The following is a 20,501-nucleotide window of genomic DNA, read 5'->3' on the forward strand; positions in this document are numbered from 1 at the left end:
TAAGGTAGGGAGGGAAAAGCCTCATGAAGGCAGCCAATGGAATTCTGCAAGAGGGGCTGTGAAGGGCAGCAGAGTAAGTGCTTGCCCAAGCAACTCATACCACAGGGTCAAAGCAAAGAAGAATTAAAAACTCTCAGGCTATTAGTTGAGAAAGGCCCTGGACTAAGAGCTTTGCTAGACACACTTGGAACAGAGAACTTGTAGTCAAAATGACTAGCAAGGCATGGAGGAGGTGCAGGAAATTGGAGGAGACATGGACAGGGCAGAGAAACTCAGAGATTGTAATCCACATTCACCATTAAACATTTTGACATTTTCTACCTTTACAACTTCCCAGATATAAAAACTAAGTTCTTAATGTGTACAACATGGATAAAATCCTCCATCACAGGATTCTCTCATATCCCAAAGTATAAAAAAAAAAACCTCTCCTTCTACCTCCAGACTTGCTACAGCCTGGAAGAGAAGAGGGTCACTTTGATGGAGTACTAAATGTTTCAGAGCAGGGGCCTCCCTTCCTGCAGATGTTAAATTTTGATTGGATTGATGTACATAATGCTCATTTAAAAAAATCCAAAACACATATTGTTAGACCATCTTGTGTCCAAAACTGTTCAATTTATAAAGTTACAAAATTATTCCAGGGGAGGAAAAAAATCTAACAGTGATGTACATATTAACATTTTGAAGTTATCTGCTATGCTAGCATGTCTAAGGCTAGCACAAAATTACAATATACTTTGTGCTATTATGAAAGATAAATCCCATGATAGGTTATCAATAAATCTCAGCTTCCAGAGAAGTGGGAAATTTGACACTTTACATTTGATAATAATAAAGCAGTTATGGAAAGAAGCCAAGTTAGCTTTTTTTTTTTTTTAAATGCTGAAAAAACACTTACCATGTGTATATGACCACAGATCATCAAACCCACATTTTTTGTGAAAGCATGGACAAGATGAACCAAAGCAGGACGTGAGTTTGGAGCACCTGTCATAACAAGGCATTGAGGCCTAGAGTTTTACATTTAAGAGAAGAAAAATTAGAATTCACTTATTTCCTTTGTATTGATAAAAACAACTTTCAAGTAATTTGCAACTGACTTAGAATTGTGAAGATAAATATCTCCTAATCTAACCACCATGAAATCACAGAGTATTTTCTCATGATATGCTCCCTTCACATATGGGCCGATTTCCAAGGAATTAGCAAGAATTCTGCATTGCCTGGCTGCAAATCCTCCAAGATTGTGTTGCCGTTGCAGTCTCTGTCAAGAATGGACATGCTGCCAGAGGCAGGGGTAAAGGGAAACTGAAATACAGCCTTGTGATGGGTGTTCCTGTTCCAAGATCCAAGCATATGTGAGAATATCCATAGACTTAAGAGATTTAAAGCCAGACAGTTTCATATAAAGAGTGGTGGATATTGGAAGCATCAAAACCCTGCTTTGCTGAGTGCACAGTTTAGTGAAAAGAGATTTTTCTAACCCCTACACTATGCCTCCAGCATGAGCATATCTGTTACCTGAAGTTTTTTACATGGTCTTCCACGCCTGCAAGACGAACAGTATGCTGCAATGCACTTAGGTAAGTCAAGGCTTGTGTAGAGGATCCCCAGTTCACATCTGTGGGAAGATTTGTTTAAACAAAATTATTATGCCACAAGTTGTTTTGACTAATATAACCATTTTCTCAAACTAGAAATTCAGTGTCTAATTGTTTAGCTCCAACATCAACTGAAAATTAGGTAAATTCAAATTAAAATCAGAGTATATTCCCACTGAAAGTAGGCTAAAGTAAACCCAACTTGTGTTTAAGTTAGGGGAAAAACCAGTTAAACTCTACTGTAAAGAGGATAATAATTCTGTAATCAAATCAAGTTTTCTAGATAACTAGATGTTTCATATTATACAGTCAAATTTAGAAGTTACTTAAACTGATCTATTTCAAAGAATTCTACGGTGTTTGACAAAAGCTATGAAATCTTTGTACAAATAGGTTTTGTAGCTATGCTACTCTACAGCAAAGGAAAATTTAGCAAGGTAAGCATTAGTTTTAAATCAACAGGCAAACTAAATCATGATGGAAAAAACTGGGTCAAGGAACTATCCTTTTAGACTATCACTGTATAAGAGAAATTGAATGCCTACAGTATAATGCGTTTACTAAAATTAAATAGCTATAGGAGTCTGGTCTCCCATGTTCTCATGCAAGCAGTCCAATTTTTATAATTAAAATAATAACCAAGTAGAATTTCAATTCTCACAAGCAAGTAAGGCCTATTACATTTAGAGAATTTCAATTACAGGAAATTTTCTCAAGTTTAAATTATAGGCAGGGCAAGTCATCCCACCTCTTAAGGTTGCCTGACACAGGCGCCAACTTTCCCTGGCCCCGGTGGGTGCTCGCACCCCCCTGCCCCGCCCCCATTCTGACCCCTTCCCAAAAGTCCCTGCCCCAGTTCTGCCCCCTTCCTGCCTCTATTGGACCCCTTCCCCAAATCCCCACCAATTTTTCCCCATGGGTGCTCCAGCCCCAGAGCACCTACGGAGTCGGCCCCTATGATGCCTGACACGCCTCATTATAAGTAAGGTCCTACCAAATTCATGGCCATGAAAAACACGTCATGGACTGTGAAATCTTGTCTCCTCCATGAAATCTGGTCTTTTATGTACTTTTACCCTATACTATACAGATTTCATTGGGGAGACCAGTGTTTCTCAAACTGGGGGTCCTGACCCAAAAGGGGCTCTTGGGGGAGGTCAGAAAGTTATTGTAGGGGGATCACAGTATTGACACCCTAACTTCTGCGCTGCCTTCTGAGTTGGGTGGCCAGAGAGTGGCAGCTGCTGACCAGGCGCCCAGCTCTGAAGGCAGCGTCCTGCCAGCAGCAGCTCAGAAACACGGGTGGCAATGCTATACCATGCCACCCTTACTTCTGCGTTGCTGCTGGCGGCGGCTCTGCCTTCAGAGCTGGGCTACTAGCCAGCAGCTGCCATTTTCTGGCCGCCAAACTCTGAAGGCAGGTCTGCCACCAGCAACAGCGCAGAAGTAAGGGTGGCAATACCGCAACCCTCCTACAATAACCTTGCAACCTCCCCACAACCCCTTTTTGGGTCAGGACCCCTACAGTTACAACTCCCTGAAATTTCAGGTTTAAATATCTGAAATCATGAAATTTACGATTTTTAATATCTTATGACCGTGAAATTGACCAAATGGACCGTGGATTTGCTAGGGCCCTAATTATAAGATCCTCTTTTCAGTTGCTTATAACTTTGCCAAACTTTAACCATTTGGGCTGAAATTTTACATGCCAGAAGTATGTCTCAGGCCAATTTTTTTGGAAAATTATAGTCGAAATAGTTTAGCTTCAGAATGAGACTACGGAAAAATATGTTTTCCACATGTTAAAAAATTCTGCCTATCTTTTCTATGAAAAGTTCTAGTGTCCACATGCTTTGGAGCAGGGGCTTGGAATTTGGCAGGAGGTGGCTTTTTTGTCAGGAACATGCTTTTTGCTGTCCTCACGAAAATCTGCTCAAAATCTGACCACGTTATAAGCCTTTGGGGGAAAATTTTACAGTTTGTACATGCTTAGTAGAGACTTTTTTTAAAAAAGATTTTAGCAGCTAAAATCTCAAAGATCACATTCTCACTGAGGATACTCAAGCCTCTAAAATTAGTGTCTGAAGCACTCGGATACTCTAGCGATGAGCACAACAGTAAAGCCCATAAGGAAATAAATAATTCCGTTTCCAGAAAAGGGTTTGATTAGTGTGTACTTCAGCTTGCATGCCAGTCTATTTCACATTTAGCAACAGAGCAATATATTATTTTTCTTCAGATGACAGTCAGTGAAGATCAGCAGCTAACTTTAAGCCAAGTTACTGGCTTGTAGCTAAAACGGTCTTCTGACCAGAAAAGCCAAACCAACAAAACTTTTAAAAAGTGATGCAAGTTTTTTGAGTAGACTTCCACAACTCTTTCCAGGTCTCACAAATAATAATAGGACAAACACAATAGAACAACTGTATTGGGTGCATATGCTTTTACTGCTTAGATTTTCAACTTAAACACAATACTTTACACTTTTTGGTATTACCATTCATAGTTTCTATTTTCTCTACGTGATCCCTTTAAGAGGAAACGTGATAGCTCAGTCTGGAGCCTGGTTCTGCCAAATCAAGCAAATGCTTTTTACTTATGTGCTAATTGTTTAGATCAATATGCTAATTGGCAGATTTTTCTTTTAAGCTTGCATTAAATTCTTTGTACTTTCTGTATCTTATTCTGAGCTCTTCATTTTACATAGCTCAACACTTCCAATACACTTTTGATTTTCGAAGTGAGACAAAATTATTTCTCATACTTGTTCCCATACTTAGTGTTCATAAAAGCTGTTTTGAATGGGGAAACTGAACTTTTATCATTCAAGAACTTCACTTACCTTCAAGCCCAATACTTCAGGATTTCCTTATTTCTAATTTTAACAAAACCCTTTAGCCCAGCTCTGTTCCATCTCATTCTTGTTGCAAAAACAGCTTAAACCCTTCTTGGCTTAAAATATTTTTGCTATCTTACTGTGAGGTGTCTGGTCATCCATAGCTATAGGTATGGTTTACCAAGACACCATCCCTAATCCTGTACCATTCCAGGTTGGAACAACAGTAGAGGATCCTCTCTCAAAAAGGCACATTACATTTCCATTACCTCTCTGCAGAAACAAGCCTACATGGTCCCTTGGGCCAAATATTGCTCATAACTAAGGCTGCGTGTCTGTCACGGAGGTCACGGATTCCGTGACTTTTTGTGACTTCTGCAGCAGCCGGTGCTGGCTCAGGGGCTGCCCAGCCCCTGAGTGTGGATGGGGATGTGTGTGGGAGGAGAGTTGGGGTGCAGGACTCCCACCAGCATGTCCCTATATCTCCTAGCTGGAGGGGCCAGAGGACTCCACGCACTGCCTATGCCCACCGGTGCCGCCCCCAAAGCTCCCATTGGCTGCGGTTCCTGGCCAATGGGAGCTGCGGAGCCAGCGCTTGTGGTGGGAGCAGCGCGCAAAGCTGAGCAGTTACCCTGCGAGCCCCACCCTGCCCCCACCCCGAGCCAGCGGGGGTCCTGGCCCATCCCCCCAGAGTACTCCCGGCCCAAGTTTTAGTTAGGGGTATATAGTAAAGGTCACGCCTATCCATGACTTTTACTAAAAATGCCCATGGCTAAAATGTAGCCTTACTCATAACTCCTCCCAAATGCACCTGCAATGCACACACTACTTCCTCTCAATTTCTCTTTTACAGATTGAGTACATTACCTTTTGAATGTATATAGTTAATGTATGTGAGATGCTTTTCTCTTATTTTGAAAATAGAGTTTTCTGTAACTAACCATGCAAATAAAACTGTAAATTTAAAATACAAAAACACAACATTTAACAAAATTAAGTAATCAGATTTTCTCAAATTTGCCCAGATTATTATTTTTTTTTTAAATTGAAAAACACATACCTACCTGGTTTCTTGTAAGTGACATAAATAAAGAGTCCAAGGACTATGACACATGTTAGCAATGCTGCCCACCAATTAATGATGAACATCACTATGCAGCAGAGAAACGCTCCAATAAGAGAAACCCACATATTATAGTACTTAAAAGCAGGACGCCAACCTAATCAAAGCACAAATAGGAAAAGTTAAAGAATTTGAGAGAGAGAGAGAGAGAGAGAGAGAGAGAAATATATTAAAAATTCTGGCACATATTTATCCTTCAAGCTCATCCAACAACTTCTTGCAATATTTCAAAGAAAACTGCATCTATGTTATTAAGGACAGGAGCAGAAATGTTTATATGGCAAGAAGTATAGGTCACTTTTTAAAAAGCAGAGTTTGACATTATTTCTGTGCTAGATATTCCCAGCAGCCTGGTGAGTGGGAGTATTTGGCATAGAGGTCTATACATTACTCAGATTTGATTTTTTCTTTGCAGTATACCTTTAGAAGATGGTACAGCATGAATCACAATGCAAATGACTTCATGATATGTTAGTGGGTGCTATCCTTTTAGTTCTGCATTATCACTCCAGTTAAGCTAACTAGTACTACTAGCTAACTACTTTTAATGTTTTTGTTTATTTGGATAAGAGCAACTCCTGAGCATTCAAAGAAAAAGGACAAATATCAGGTGTAGAGTATTGCCGGACACATTCAGGAAGAAAGTGTAACTGTCAAAGAGAAGTACTGAGGTTGCCAGAGTTTGACGCCATGAGTTGCTGAAGGGCTGTTCAGAAAGAGGTATAAGGATCATCTGTTCTGATAAAGACAGCGGTGACTAACAGTGTATTTAGGCTTGGAAGCATTAGATTTTATATCGGTAACTGTCAGTAAACATCACTGTACACACACAAACCGACAAAAATATTTCCACTGATAATCAAAATGTACAGATTAAAAAACACTGCTTCAGAATTTAGAGTTTGATTTAAGGATATTCACTTCCTGTGTATTTCGACATGATGTTGACCATTTTTGTTTTAATGGTTACAAAGCTTTACCTTTTTGAATCTGTGTCTACTGTCATTAATTGATTGTCTGACCCTACCCCGAGTTTCCTGCAACTGAAATCTGAATTGATAAAAATCGAAAAATGCTCACGATTTTGCACAATTGAAAAATTAAATATGAAAAATTGCTTAAAACACTGATTTTATCCATATGAATTATGAAAACAAACATCAAATTCTGACAAGAATATTAGTCTTAATATGGCTAAGCTGCAAATACTGCATCATGATTTGTGATCTACACATATGCTTCCAGAAGTGAATATACCCATACAGCTCAACATACAGAAAATTCAAAATATGCCTGCTTATTTACATATACAATTGAGCAGGCTTAATTGTAAATAGAAATAGGATTTACATATCTATGTGGGCTTTCAACATATTAATTTTATTGCTTGCGTGTATAAGCAATAGAATAAAATAAATATGTGCGCAAGGTTGCGTAAACACAAATCGAAGGCAACTTAATGCACCTTTATAAGTTTGGCCCCAGAGTGAAGATGACTTTTTTTTAAAAAGGGCTCCAACCTAAACTTCAAAACAGCTTCAAAAACAGACTCCAACAAGAGACTGCTGAGCTGGAATTGATATGCAAACTAGATACAATCAACTTAGGCTTGAATAAGGACTGGGAATGGCTGAGGCATTACAAACATTGAATCTATCTCCCCTTGTAAGTATTCTCACACTTCTTATCAAACTGTCTGTACTGGGCTATCTTGATTATCACTTCAAAAGTTTTTTTCTCTTACTTAATTGGCCTCTCGAAGTTGGCAAGACAACTCCCACCTGTTCATGCTCTCTGTATGTGTGTATATATATCTCCTCAATATATGTTCCATTCTATGCATCCGAAGAAGTGGGCTGTAGCCCACAAAAGCTTATGCTCTAATAAATTTGTTAGTCTCTAAGGTGCCACAAGTACTCCTGTTCTTTTAACCTAAACTCAGTAGGCTAAAAACTGAAAAAGAAATTCCTATTTATGTTGAATGCAATTCTTTTATAGGCATAACAATACTTTTGTTACAGATAAAATAAAAACTGAAGCATAATAACTTTGCTGCCCCATTTCTTGCAATTCGGGTCATCAACTTTTAAGCCCTGGGGCAAAGGAAACAAACAACACCATAAGGAATTCTTTTCCTGAGGGGCAAGTAGTAGTCTCTATAAACAGCTCCTCTTTTCATCAGGATTGCTAAAGTAAAAACTGAACAATAACACTCCCTTCCCACCAGCGTCATCACACAATCCCACTGACACCCAGTGTCAATGGGAGGGAAATAAAAAGGACAGCGAGTCCTGGTCCAATATTCTGTTAGGAGAAAGTATCACTCCCTCCTAGGAGCACCTTCCTCTCTCATTGAGGGCTTTAGTTTTCTTATGGCTTCCTTGTTCACAAGGCATAGCTCTTGGCTCCATTCATCACCTGCTTAATGAGCCAGCATTTCAGACTCTCTCTCTCTCCCATCTCCCTCCCCCCCGCCCCCCATAACAAGCAGATGTGACCCTTAAGGCAGTTCCCTTAGAGACTGAGTCCTAGTCTCTTTACCTAGTGAAGTTTTACTCCTTTGTAGTTCAGGCTAGGATGAGGCATACACACCTCATTAGCTGGGCACTCTCAGAGGTCAATGAGAGATGATGGGTATTCAGAACTGACTGTGTACACAGAGCCGTCAATTGTTTTGATTCAATATGTATCAGTGTCTACGTGGCTGGGACTTTGTGCGATGACAGCAACAACAGTACTGCTGGAATTCTGAGGTATACAACGCCAGAAGCAAATGGACAAGTCTTGGCCTTGTGCCAGTATTTGAACAGGAAGGGGATATCTGTTCTACATGAGCAATAGAGAACACACAGACAGATGGTCAGTCCTGGCATCATGCAAAGCAGCATGGGATAGCAGCAGGTATCTGCCAAGCTAATGAGAATGAGTGATGTGTGCACGTGAACATTAGTCACACTAACTCAATATGCAGTGAACTTAACACATTTTCAATGTGGATTATAGAATACATATTAAGTGGCCAATTAGTATGCCGTAAACCTTTGCATCATGTGGACATGGGTCATTCGAGTGTGTACTCACTAATGTTAGTGTGGACTAAATCCTCCACGTAAAGAAGCCCTTATGCTCCTAACTTAAAGCACCCATTTTTTGAAAATCCTGGCCTTAGTCCTTAAATACTGCAGAGCTTTCAAAACAAACGGAGAAACAAAAATCAAAGCTCTAGTCATATTTTACATACTGCACCCACACACGTGGTTTAGAATTAGTTGCTGGAAGGCATATTAGGAGGAAAAGATATCTTACTCAGGTTCCCAAGTTGTGACAGATACAACCACAAGTCTCCTACAGTTACCAAAGAGGCTGCTTTAGTGTCAGCCTTAGGTAGGGGTTTGATTCGGCTAGTCTAGTAATTTTTCTAAGATTGTTTTAATAAATTCTTCAATTAGTAAATCAATAACTTCTGTGCAGAAATACTTTGTTTCTAGGGTAGCTTTAAAATGTGTTAAACCCCCAAATATGAAGTTCCTACCTGGAGATTTTGCAAGTGAGGCATGGAATACAGAGAAATTAATTAAGGCATATGAAGCCAAGAAGAAGTTGGAGATTATTGGAGCAATGACATTCAATTCAGCTGTAAAAACACAAAGAAAAACAAATAGTTATTAAGCTTGTTGTCAAACTGCTTTAAAAATCCAAGGGCCAAAAGTTTGCTACAAGGGCCTCCTTCTCTCTAGTGGAAACAATAAATTTGTAACACATTTTATTTTATTCAGATCTATATAATGGTCTAATACCATAAACAGCTCTAAACAATTTCTGTAATCATTTCAGCTACTATGGGAAAAACAAACACATAAAACTAAAATCTGCTTCAGAAACAGCCTATTCTGCCACCAAAATCCTGTCACCTTTTTGTCTCCAGCCAAACTCACTTTAAGATACTTTTTAAGGAGATTTGTAGAAAATCTGTTTTCTCAGTTCAAGAGTCCAAATATTAAGATGTTCAATTATATCTTGATAAAGTCGTCTAGTTTAATCAGTAATCTTTACCTTTCTCTTCCTCAGACACAGTCAAAGAGTGCTTCCCACTCAAAGAAATAAGTTTAGTCTCCATTTTATTTTCTCACAGAATCATCATAAACTTTGAATTTAAATGTTTCAAAGCTTTTAATGCGAGTTACAATTCTTTGTGATCAATTAATGTGCAGCAGACATTTGTTCAAAATATTCCCTATTTAACTTGCAGGCACTCAAGGAATACCAAAGTTGTTTGAAATAAGATATGTTTGCTATCTGACTACACTGTTTGCTAATTCAGGTTATTTAATTTTTTTTCCAGAATTACACAGTTAGCCCATGAATATTAAGTTTTCATTAGTCTGCAATAGTGTTGGAATGTGAGAGGGAGACATTGCGGTTTAAATAGAGGTCTGTGGGAGCTATAACAGGTGAAATCATATACCTGTGGGCAAATGGAGAAGCATATTTGCCTGACTCCCACCTTAACAAAAGACTGAAGCAAGGCTACTGTTATTGCTGATGTGACCCTTTAATGGTGTGTGTGTGTGCGCGCGGGGGGAGAAAGGTATCCTTCCTTCTGCAGCAGTTGAGGCTGTCCCAAGAGTAAAGAGGGTCTTGGCAGATTCAAGTAGAGGTTTGGAATTTGAGACGCAGCATCTAGGCTCTCTGTAACTGCAGTCAGACAGAGAGGGGTGCAGCCTCTGCCCTCCTCTGTAGAGAGAAGAAAACTTACTTTTCTCCCTCTTTTCCTTCCTAAAAGGATTAGGTGGTGGGAAAGCGTAGGGCTCTCCTTTTTACCTGGATAGAGAGCAGTAGTAGTAGCCATCACTAGTCATTTCCCACCACCACAAAGGACTGAAATCAAAGATACAGCAGTTCAAGAACATGACACTTTAGTCCACTAGGACCCTCTTCAGTCTAATGAAACCTCCAGACCACATGTGGCAACAGTGATAACTTGGTCTTTCCTTCCTCCAACAGCCTTCAAAAATGCAGAATAAGCAAGATGGGGGAAGAGATAAGAGTAACAGCAACAGTTTTTAACGTAAGCAGTCCTGGAAGGGGCTACAGGATGATGTGGAAGATCTTTTATCTGCCTGCAAGGAATGTATTACCACTTGGGCTGGCCCCCACCTCCGGCAGTACCAGGAAAATCTTGCACTTAAGTGGTTCAGTGGATAGCAAACTTTAAAGACCTCTATTTGTGCAAGTTTGCCACTTACGGAAGCATAGATTAGTGATGTTTTATTGTCTAATATGTATGTATTAAAAAAAAACTGTAAATAAATATAAAAGGCTTTCACATCATATAACAGCTCTCTATAGTAGGCTAATGGATAAGAAGATAATACAATAGGGTTGGGAAAGGATTAAAAAAAATCTGATTAGCTAAAGTCTGTGGATATTAACTGTTACCTTCCCCCACTAATTAAGATTGAGGCCTTGACTACTACCAGGGTAAATTGACCTAAGTTACGTTACTCCAGCTACATGAATAATGTAACTGGAATCGATGTAGCTTAGATCAAGTTACCGTGGTGTCTTCACTGCGCTGCGTCGACTGGAGATGCTCTCCCATCGACTTCCCTTACTCTTCTTGGGGCGCTGGAGTACTGGAGTCGACTGGAGAGCACTATATTGTCGATTTAGTGGAAAACCCGCTAATCAACACCAGCTGCATCGATTGCAGCAGCGTTGATCTCCCTGGTAGTGAAGACAAGCTCCGAGATGAATCTGAAGTAACTTCTGAATATGTAGGAGAACAATCCTCAAACCCCATCCACTGAACATGTTTCCAAACACAAGCCAACACCTACAATTTTTAAAATAAAAAAATCTGTCCCCAAGACTCCATGGACCCAGTCATCCAAGCATAAGACAGTACAGCATTTTATAGCACAAAAAGAATACATTCTAAATTTTTACTCCAATTTAAATTAACTAACCAATTAATATGAATCCAAGAGCAATCAAGAAAGTTAGAATATATCCTCGTAATGGTTCATTGTTCTTCCCATAGCCTTTAGCAAACATTAGAAGACCTGGATAGATATTGTCCTTGCATAAAGCCTAAGAAAGAAAATACAAAGTTAGTAAGGTTTAATTAAGATAAATTTTGCATGAGATACACACTAATGCATTCAATGAGGGCTAGTGTTGTCTAGTTAGAGCATGGGATTGAGAGTCAGGACATGCTGACTATTCCTTACTCTGCCTTTGCATTACTGTGTGATCTTAGAGCAAGTGACACCTTCCCATTCCTGAGTTTTCTCTTCTATCAATACAATGAGGATATTTTCTCTTCTTTGTGAATCACTGAGATTTGTCATGTGACAGTAATAAAAAAAAAGTCACAAAATTAATCTCTTTTTTAATATTGAACCAGGAATTTCATCAAGATAGGGAAAATATTCTCAAAGCTACTCTCTCTCTCTCTGCTTTACTCTAGTGCTTTTGTGTCAAACCTTTATCCCCCTTCGCTATCTGGCTTCCTGCTGCAGGGTTGTTGGGTTGGTTATTTTGGTTTGTTTTTGTTTAAGTGTATGGTATCCTCTCATGATCCTCAAACATGACACATTCCTACAGTAACTAAACTGCAGTTATTCAAAACACACACACACCCCTCCCTACACCTAGGTGGGGGCATTATCTTTAACTCTGAAAAAAAAAACACGGAGCTCTTTATTACATACCTCAATACCACAAGTGAGGGGAAAAAATGTGTAACAAAACAGGACCTTTCAGCTACAGCAACTAGCCAAGTGTGAAGTCATTTATAAAGAATAGATACAACTTAGAGAATTTTTCACTTGACCACAGCTCAAAGAGCAAGACTGTGAAATGGGTGAGTATTTGGTATAAAAGTTCCTTGGGAAATAAGTTTTACAAGCTCTACAATTTTACTCAGTTATTGTTACAATATCTTTAAGCATTCTGAATTGCAACTAACTGCAGTGCATTAGCTCCGAAAAGGAACCACCAGTAGATATGGAGGATATGCAACTATTAACAATGTTAAAAATTAATTTAGTGCTCACTAAGAAGGAGTCAAACTACCAGCTTCTCTATCCACAGAAAATGTACAGCAAAGAGTGGAGTAAACCACTCCATATTGCCAAGCAACATTCCCTTAGCTCTGACCTAGAGGAACCACCCCAACAAGTGACAATCTCTTAACCAATTCAATCCATGGCCTCAATGCAAGGACAGCCAAAACTATCACCACCTAAAGCAGTAAACTGAATATTTAACAGTGCAGAGTTTTGTAATTACGTCATCACTTACTGCATAATAAACAACTCTGGGCTTAAGTCTTGGCAGATAAAAGCTATCCAATTTATCTTGAAATCTAAAACTTTAAGGGCCCTATACTCAGATGGAAGAGGCTGCATATGATCATCAGCAGCAGCACCACAATTTGCATAAGGTCTCGTTGTGGCAATATTTTTTCCTTCTTTAAATTCCAGATCAAACACATTAATCTTTGGTTGCTTCCCAACAGTTTACCTTGCTCTTCAACCATAGGACTTTTTAAGCAGACCTCGAATATATCACTAAGCTGTGGTAAGCAGGATTCTTTCCCAAGCGAGTGCCAACAGCTTCTGCAGAATTTAAACCTCCATTTTTTAGCCCATCTGGTTGCTAAGAAAATTTCAGTTGACATTTTGGAGGCTTTGTGTAGTGCTTTCTTCCAGAGAGTCTGTGCAGACAGGCCCATTGCCTCTGCTGCTGCTCATAACTTAAGGCTATGATTATGCCACAAAATCCATGACTTCCACTGACCTCCATGACATTTTCTGCCCTGGGGCTGAAGCTCCCAGCCAGGCCTGCCCATGCAGCTGCCCAGCCTCCAGCAGGTGGACCCCATGCAGCTGCCCAGCCGCTGCTGCAGTCGCAGCCAGTGGGTGGGGGACCTTGCAGCTACCAGTTGCCTGGAGCAAGGGCACCCCATAGCAGCCCAGCCCCAGGGGTAGGTGGACCCTGGAGTTCACATGCACCGCATTAGTAGGGAATGCGGGAGCCCCAGCAGCAGTGGGTGCTGAACCCACCTACCCCTTTTGTCAGGGATATTTTTAGTAAAAAAGTCAGGGACAGGTCACGGGCTGTTATTTCCCATGACCTGGTCCCTGACTTTTACTAAAAATATCCGTGACAACTTAGCCTTACTTATAACTTTGTCACACTACAACAGAGTAGAAAATGACCACACTTGTCAGTTTTAACTGCTGGTATTCAGAGTCCAGTGAACAGTGAAACTTAGGAATGAAGTCAAATGGAGTCTGTTGCTTCTTGGCAAAGCTTTGGTGGGGGACAGAAAGGGAAATATTAGATGCCTCCCTACTTAACATCAAGCAAGAGGGCCAAGTTAAGAGGAGACATCTCAGCACCAAAATGTTTTGTTTAAACATAAAAGCCAGTTCCAGTAGCACAGAGGCCACTGCCATATGGTCACTACTTGGACACTGATACTGAGGTAGTAGCAATAACCAACAGAAAAAGACCTCTCGGGACAGCACTGAAGAATTGTGCTCATGGCTCTGATACTTCCTCCTCCTTCTTCAGCACTCAGATAGGAAACCAATACTGGAGGCAGCATTTCTCGTGGCTCAACAGGCCTGCCATGAAGGCTGAAGGCAAAGGCTGCAGTGGTACTTAGTACTGGAACATGCCCCTGTTTGCCCAGGACTCCAGATTTAGATGGAATGGACTTGCTGAATCCAATAATTCAGGAAAACTTGGCTGAGTCTCTTTGCACCAAACCAACTCCATGCCAGAACAAAACACTACAGAATCTCAACTCTACAGATGGCAATACCAGACATAAGGTCAGTATGTCAGAAGAGCAGATTTGAAATTTACATCTACTAGCTCCATTTTAGAAGGCAATGGTGCTAGTGTTTTATTTCCAAGTAGAACAGCTGAGAATCAATGTGTGACTCTCAAGTGATATGAATCAAGACACCAATATACAAAAGCTCTCTGTTCCCAATATTCCAGTTTAAAGCTGATTCAAGTTATTTTGTTATGAAACAAAGACATTATATATGCTTACCTGAAAAATCTTAGGTGCACTCACTAAAGATGCCAATGCGGAAGAAAGGGTGGCTGAAAAGATGCCAGCAGAAATCAGTGGTGCAAATCCTGATACCATGCTCATTACCTGAAAGCAGGATATAAACATTTTAATTTCTTTTACATGTACCAAACAGAATGGACTGAAAAACATCTACCTCCAAATAAAACAATTACTTTAATAAAAATAAACTAGAATTCTGTAGACAAATGTTTCAGTTGAACTCCTTCAGAACTGTTACAATAGCATTCACTCAACACTGAGGAGAGTTGGCAGTTTTTCAAAGGGACACTATTAAGGGCCCAAAAGCAAGCTATTCCGCTGGTTAGGAAAGATAGAAAATGTGGCAAAAAGACCACCTTGGTTTAACCACGAGATCTTGCATGATCTAAAAAATAAAAACGAGTCATATAAAAAATGGAAACTAGGACAGATTACAAAGGATGAATATAGGCAAACAACACAGGAATGCAGGGGCAAGATTAGAAAGGCAAAGGCACAAAATGAGCTCAAACTAGCTACAGGAATAAAGGGAAACAAGAAGACTTTTTATCAATACATTAGAAGCAAGAGGAAGACTAAAGACAGAGTAGGCCCACTGCTTAGTGAAGAGGGAGAAACAGTAACAGGAAACTTGGAAATGGCAGAGATGCTTAACGACTTCTTTGTTTTGGTCTTCACCGAGAAGTCTGAAGGAATGCCTAACATAGTAAATGCTAATGGGAAGGGGGTAGGTTTAGCAGATAAAATAAAAAAAGAACAAGTTAAAAAATCACTTAGAAAAGTTAGATGCCTGCAAGTCACCAGGGCCTGATGAAATGCATCCTAGAATACTCAAGGAGCTAATAGAGGAGGTATCTGAGCCTCTAGCTATTATCTTTGGAAAATCATGGGAGACAGGAGAGATTCCAGAAGACTGGAAAAGGGCAAATATAGTGCCCATCTATAAAAAGGGAAATAAAAACAATCCAGGAAACTACAGACCAGTTAGTTTAACTTCTGTGCCAGGGAAGATAATGGAGCAAGTAATTAAGGAAATCATCTGCAAACACTTGGAAGGTGGTAAGGTGATAGGGCACAGCCAGCATGGATTTGTAAAGAACAAATCATGTCAAACCAATCTGATAGCTTTCTTCGATAGGATAACGAGTCTTGTGGATAAAGGAGAAGCTGTGGATGTGGTATACTTAGACTTTAGTAAGGCATTTGATACGGTCTCGCATGATATTCTTATCGATAAACTAGGCAAATACAATTTAGATGGGGCTACCATAAGGTGGGTGCATAACTGGCTGGATAACCGTACTCAGAGAGTTGTTATTAATGGTTCCCAATCCTGCTGGAAAGGCATAACGAGTGGGGTTCCGCAGGGGTCTGTTTTGGGACCGGCTCTGTTCAATATCTTCATCAACGACTTAGATATTGGCATAGAAAGTACACTTATTAAGTTTGCGGATGATACCAACTGGGAGGGATTGCAACGGCTTTGGACGACAGGGTCATAATTCAAAATGATCTGGACGAATTGGAGAAATGGTCTGCGGTAAACAGGATGAAGTTTAACAAAGACAAATGGAAAGTGCTCCACTTAGGAATCAACAATCAGTTTCACACATACAGAATGGGAAGAGACTGTCTAGGAAGGAGTACGGCAGAAAGGGATCTAGGGATTATAGTGGACCACGAGCTAAATTTGAGTCAACAGTGTGATGCTGTTGCAAAAAAAGCAAACATGATTCTGGGATTTATTAAAAGGTGTGTTGTGAGCAAGACATGAGAAGTCATTCTTCCGCTCTACTCTGCTCTGGTTAGGCCTCAGCTGGAGTATTGTGTCCAGTTCTGGGCACTGCATTTCAAGAAAGATGTGGAGAAATTGGAAGGAGTCCAGAGAAAAGCAACAAGAATGATTAAAGGTCTTGAGAAAGAACGGTTACTTACCTTCTGTAACTGTTGTTCTTCGAGATGTGTTGTTCACGTCCATTACACATTAGGTGTACGCGCGCCGCGTGCACGGACGTCGGAAACTTTTTCCCTTAGCGGCTCCCGTCGGGCCGGCAGGGCCCCCTCCTTCCCGCCAGAGCGGCGCCCCGCTCCAGGGTATATATATCCCTGCCGACCCAACCCCTCCGGTTCCTTCTTGCCGGAGACTCCGACAGAGGGGAAGGAGGGTGGGAAGTGTAATGGACGTGAACAACACATCTCGAAGAACAACAGTTACAGAAGGTAAGTAACCGTTCTTTCTTCTTCGAGTGATTGTTCACGTCCATTACACATTAGGTGATTCCCAAGCTTACCATTGGAGGTGGGTAGGAGTCAAGGTACAACTGACTGTAGCACAGCCCGACCGACCATCGCGTCCTCTCTGGTCTGATGATGGATCGCGTAGTGGGCTGTGAACGTATGCACGGACGACCAGGTGGCCGCCTTACAGATCTCCTGGATAGGGACCTGCGCCAAGAAGGCCGTCGAGGACGCTTGGACCCTAGTCGAGTGGGCCCGGATCTCTGGGGCCGGAACATCGGCGAGCTCATAACACGTGCATATACAATGCACAATCCATGCCGACAAGCGCTGTGTCGAGATAGGCAAGCCTTTCATACGTTCCACAATAGCAATGAACAGCTGAGGTGTTCTGCGGAATGACCTGGGACCCGGGACCCGCCCTGCTTGTTTATATAGAACATGGCGGTAGTGTTGTCCGTCAGGACTGCCACGCTGGTCCGTTCCAGGTAGAATGCCAACGCCCTTCGAACATCAAGGGTATGTAGGCTGCGGTGGTGAGGGTCCATATGGGGTTTAGGAAAGAACATCGGTAGGCAAATGTCCTGCCCCATGTGCAACTGTGATACCACTTTTGGAAGGAATTTGGGGTGCGGCCTCAGTTGCACCTTATCCTTATGAAAAACTGTATAAGGGGGTTCCGAAGTGAGGGCCCTCAATTCTGATACCCTTCTGGCCGATGTGATGGCCACGAGAAACGCCACCTTCCACGAGAGGTGCGCGAGGGAGCAAGTGGCTAGGGGTTCAAAGGGGGGACCCATGAGCTTTGTTAGGACTAGGTTCAGACTCCACGCCGGGACAGGCGGGCGCGAGTAGGGAAACACCCTTTCCAGCCCCTTGAGGAATCGGGCCACTGTGGGGTTGGAGAACACTGACACTCCCAACTCTCCCGGATGGAAAGCCGAAATGGCGGCTAAATGCACTCTGATCGAGGCGGGCGCAAGCCCTTGATGCTTGAGGTGCAGTAAGTAGTCCAAGATCGACGGAACTGAGGCTTGTAAAGGCTGTATGTGTTGAGGCTCGCACCAGTGGGAGAACCTTTTCCATTTTGCCAGGTAGGTCGCTCTTGTAGAGGGCTTCCTACTACTAAGGAGGTTTTGTTGAACCTGGTGAGAGCACCTGTGTTCTGCATCGTTCAGCCAGAGAGATACCACGCCGTGAGATGTAGCGAAGACAGGTTCAGGTGGAGCAGGCGACCCTTGTCTTGTGTGACTAGGTCGCGATGGAGGGGGAGGGTGATTGGGTCGACTATGGACAATTCCAGCAGGGACGTGAACCAATGCTGGCGTGGCCAGGCCAGGGCGATGAGTATGATTGTCACCCTGTCCCTGCGGGTCTTGAGGAGAACCTTGTGTATGAGTGGGAACGGAGGGAAGGCATATCTCAGGCTCCCTCCCCATGGGATCGTGAAGGCATCTGCTAATGATCCCTGGCTGAGGTTCTGGAATGAGCAGAACTGAGGGCATTGACTGTTGTCCCTGGTGGCGAATAGATCCACCCGGGGAAAACCCCACCTCCGGAAGATTGAATGCAGGACGTCTCGCCTCAACGTCCATTCGTGCATTCGGTAGGATCGGCTGAGGCGGTCCGCTAAGCCATTTTGGATCCCCGGAAGATACGTCGCGATGAGGTGGATCGCATGGGCTATACAAAAGTCCCATAATTGGAGTGCCTCGCGACAGAGGGGAGAAGACCGGGACCCGCCCTGCTTGTTTATATAGAACATGGCGGTAGTGTTGTCCGTCAGGACTGCCACGCTGTGACCTTCTATGGTGGCGTGGAAGGTCTGACAGGCGAGGCGAACCGCTCTTAGCTCCTTTAGATTGATGTGAAGCAGTTTGTCTTCTCTGGACCACAGCCCTTGGGTCCGCAGTTCCCCCAGATGCGCTCCCCAACCCAGGTCTGATGCATCTGTTACCAACGTCAGAGTGGGCTGTGGGGCAGCGAAGGGGATCCCTTCGCAGACCTGTTGTTGATCGAGCCACCAGCGGAGCGAGCCCAACACCTGATTTGGGATCGTCACCACTTGATCCAATGGGTCTCTGTTGGGGCGGTACGTTTGGGCAAACCACAACTGTAAAGGCCGGAGCCTTAGGCGGGCATGTCTGACCACATGTGTGCAAGCTGCCATAGGCCCCAGGAGCTGCATGCAACACCTTGCCGCTGTCGTGGGGCATTTTTGGACTGAGCTTATGGCCCTCTGAATTGTCAGGAACCGTGCCTCTGGGAGGCTTGCCCGCGTGGTCACCGAGTCCAGGGTCGCACCTATGAAGTCCAGTCTCTGTGTAGGGACTAACGTGGACTTGGGCACATTGACCCGGAGGCCGAGTCTGTCGAACATCTGCAAGGCCAGCGTCACATGAGATCGGACCTCGGCCTCCGACCTGCCCGTGAGAAGCCAATCGTCCAAGTACGGGAACACACGCATCCTTCTCTTTCGAAGGAAGGCTGCTACCACGGACATGCATTTCGTGAATACTCGTGGTGCCGATGCCAGGCCGAAAAGCAGGACCGTAAATTGGAAATGGCGCTGGTTGATAACGAAGCGCAGGAACCGCCTGTGGGCCGGATTGATTGCGATGTGAAAATAGGCATCTTTCATATCGAGGGCAGCGTACCAATCCCCCGGATCCAGGGATGGGATAATAGTTCCAAGGGAGACCATACGGAAGCGAGCTTTGATCAGAAAAACTTGTTTAGGTCGCGCAGGTCCAAAATAGGACGGAGGCCCCGTTTTGCCTTGGGGATCCGGAAGTATCTGGAGTAGAATCCTTTTCCCCTTAGGTCTGGTGGGACCTCTTCCACTGCTCCAGCAGCGAGAAGGGTCTGTACCTCCTGCATGAGAAGTTGCTCGTGAGAGGGGTCCCTGAAGAGGGACGGGGAAGGGGGATGGCAGGGAGGGGGCGAGGAAAATTGGAGGGTATAGCCCGCCTTCACTGTGCGCAGGACCCAGTGGTCCGATGTTATGCGCAACCATGCCCGGTAGAAATGGGACAGGCGGTCCTTGAAACTCAGAGGAGGATCCGGTATAGAATGTGGTACGCTGTCCTCGGGCGTAGCTTCAAAAGCCTGGTTTGTTCCCTGGCTGCGGCTTGCCCTGGCCGTGACTCTGGCCCTGGTTAGGCGTATTGTTACGTCTCCGCCTGTTATCCCTGCCTCGACGGCGGTATGGTTCGTGCCGAGGGCGAGGGTGGTATTGCCTCTGTGGTGGCTGGGGTTTAAAGGGCTTGCGCTGCGTCACCGGGGTGTGCATACCCAATGACTTAAGGGTTGCTCGCGAGTCCTTAAGGCTATGTAGCCTGGCGTCCGTTTGGTCGGAAAACAAGCCCGAACCTTCAAACGGGAGGTCCTGCAGTGTGGTCTGCACCTCTGGGGGAAGGCCTGAAGCCTGTAACCATGCCGAACGCCTCATTACTACCCCTGACGCGATTGTTCTAGCTGCTGCGTCGGCTGAGTTGAGGGAGGCCTGCAATGAGGTCTTGGCCACCGCCATCCCCTCGTCCACCAGGGCCGTGAACTCCTGATGCGCGTCAGGTGGGAGGGAGTCCTTAAACTTGG

General features: G+C 43.1%; 1 protein-coding gene across 1 annotated transcript in view; it reads right to left on the bottom strand.

Moving 5' to 3' along the window:
• Positions 1-20,501, bottom strand: part of SLC12A2 (solute carrier family 12 member 2) — a 120,780-nt gene that overhangs the window by 22,382 nt on the left and 77,897 nt on the right. The window contains exons 11-16 of the mRNA XM_054031296.1: positions 14,643-14,750; positions 11,536-11,659; positions 9,099-9,200; positions 5,508-5,663; positions 1,525-1,624; positions 902-1,013 (exon numbers count right to left, since the gene is read on the bottom strand). Of these exons, the coding sequence (XP_053887271.1) occupies positions 902-1,013; positions 1,525-1,624; positions 5,508-5,663; positions 9,099-9,200; positions 11,536-11,659; positions 14,643-14,750 (702 nt within the window). The remainder of the gene's footprint in view (positions 1-901; positions 1,014-1,524; positions 1,625-5,507; positions 5,664-9,098; positions 9,201-11,535; positions 11,660-14,642; positions 14,751-20,501) is intronic.

Source organism: Malaclemys terrapin, chromosome 6, assembly GCF_027887155.1.
Source record: "Malaclemys terrapin pileata isolate rMalTer1 chromosome 6, rMalTer1.hap1, whole genome shotgun sequence".
NCBI lineage: Eukaryota > Metazoa > Chordata > Testudines > Emydidae > Malaclemys > Malaclemys terrapin.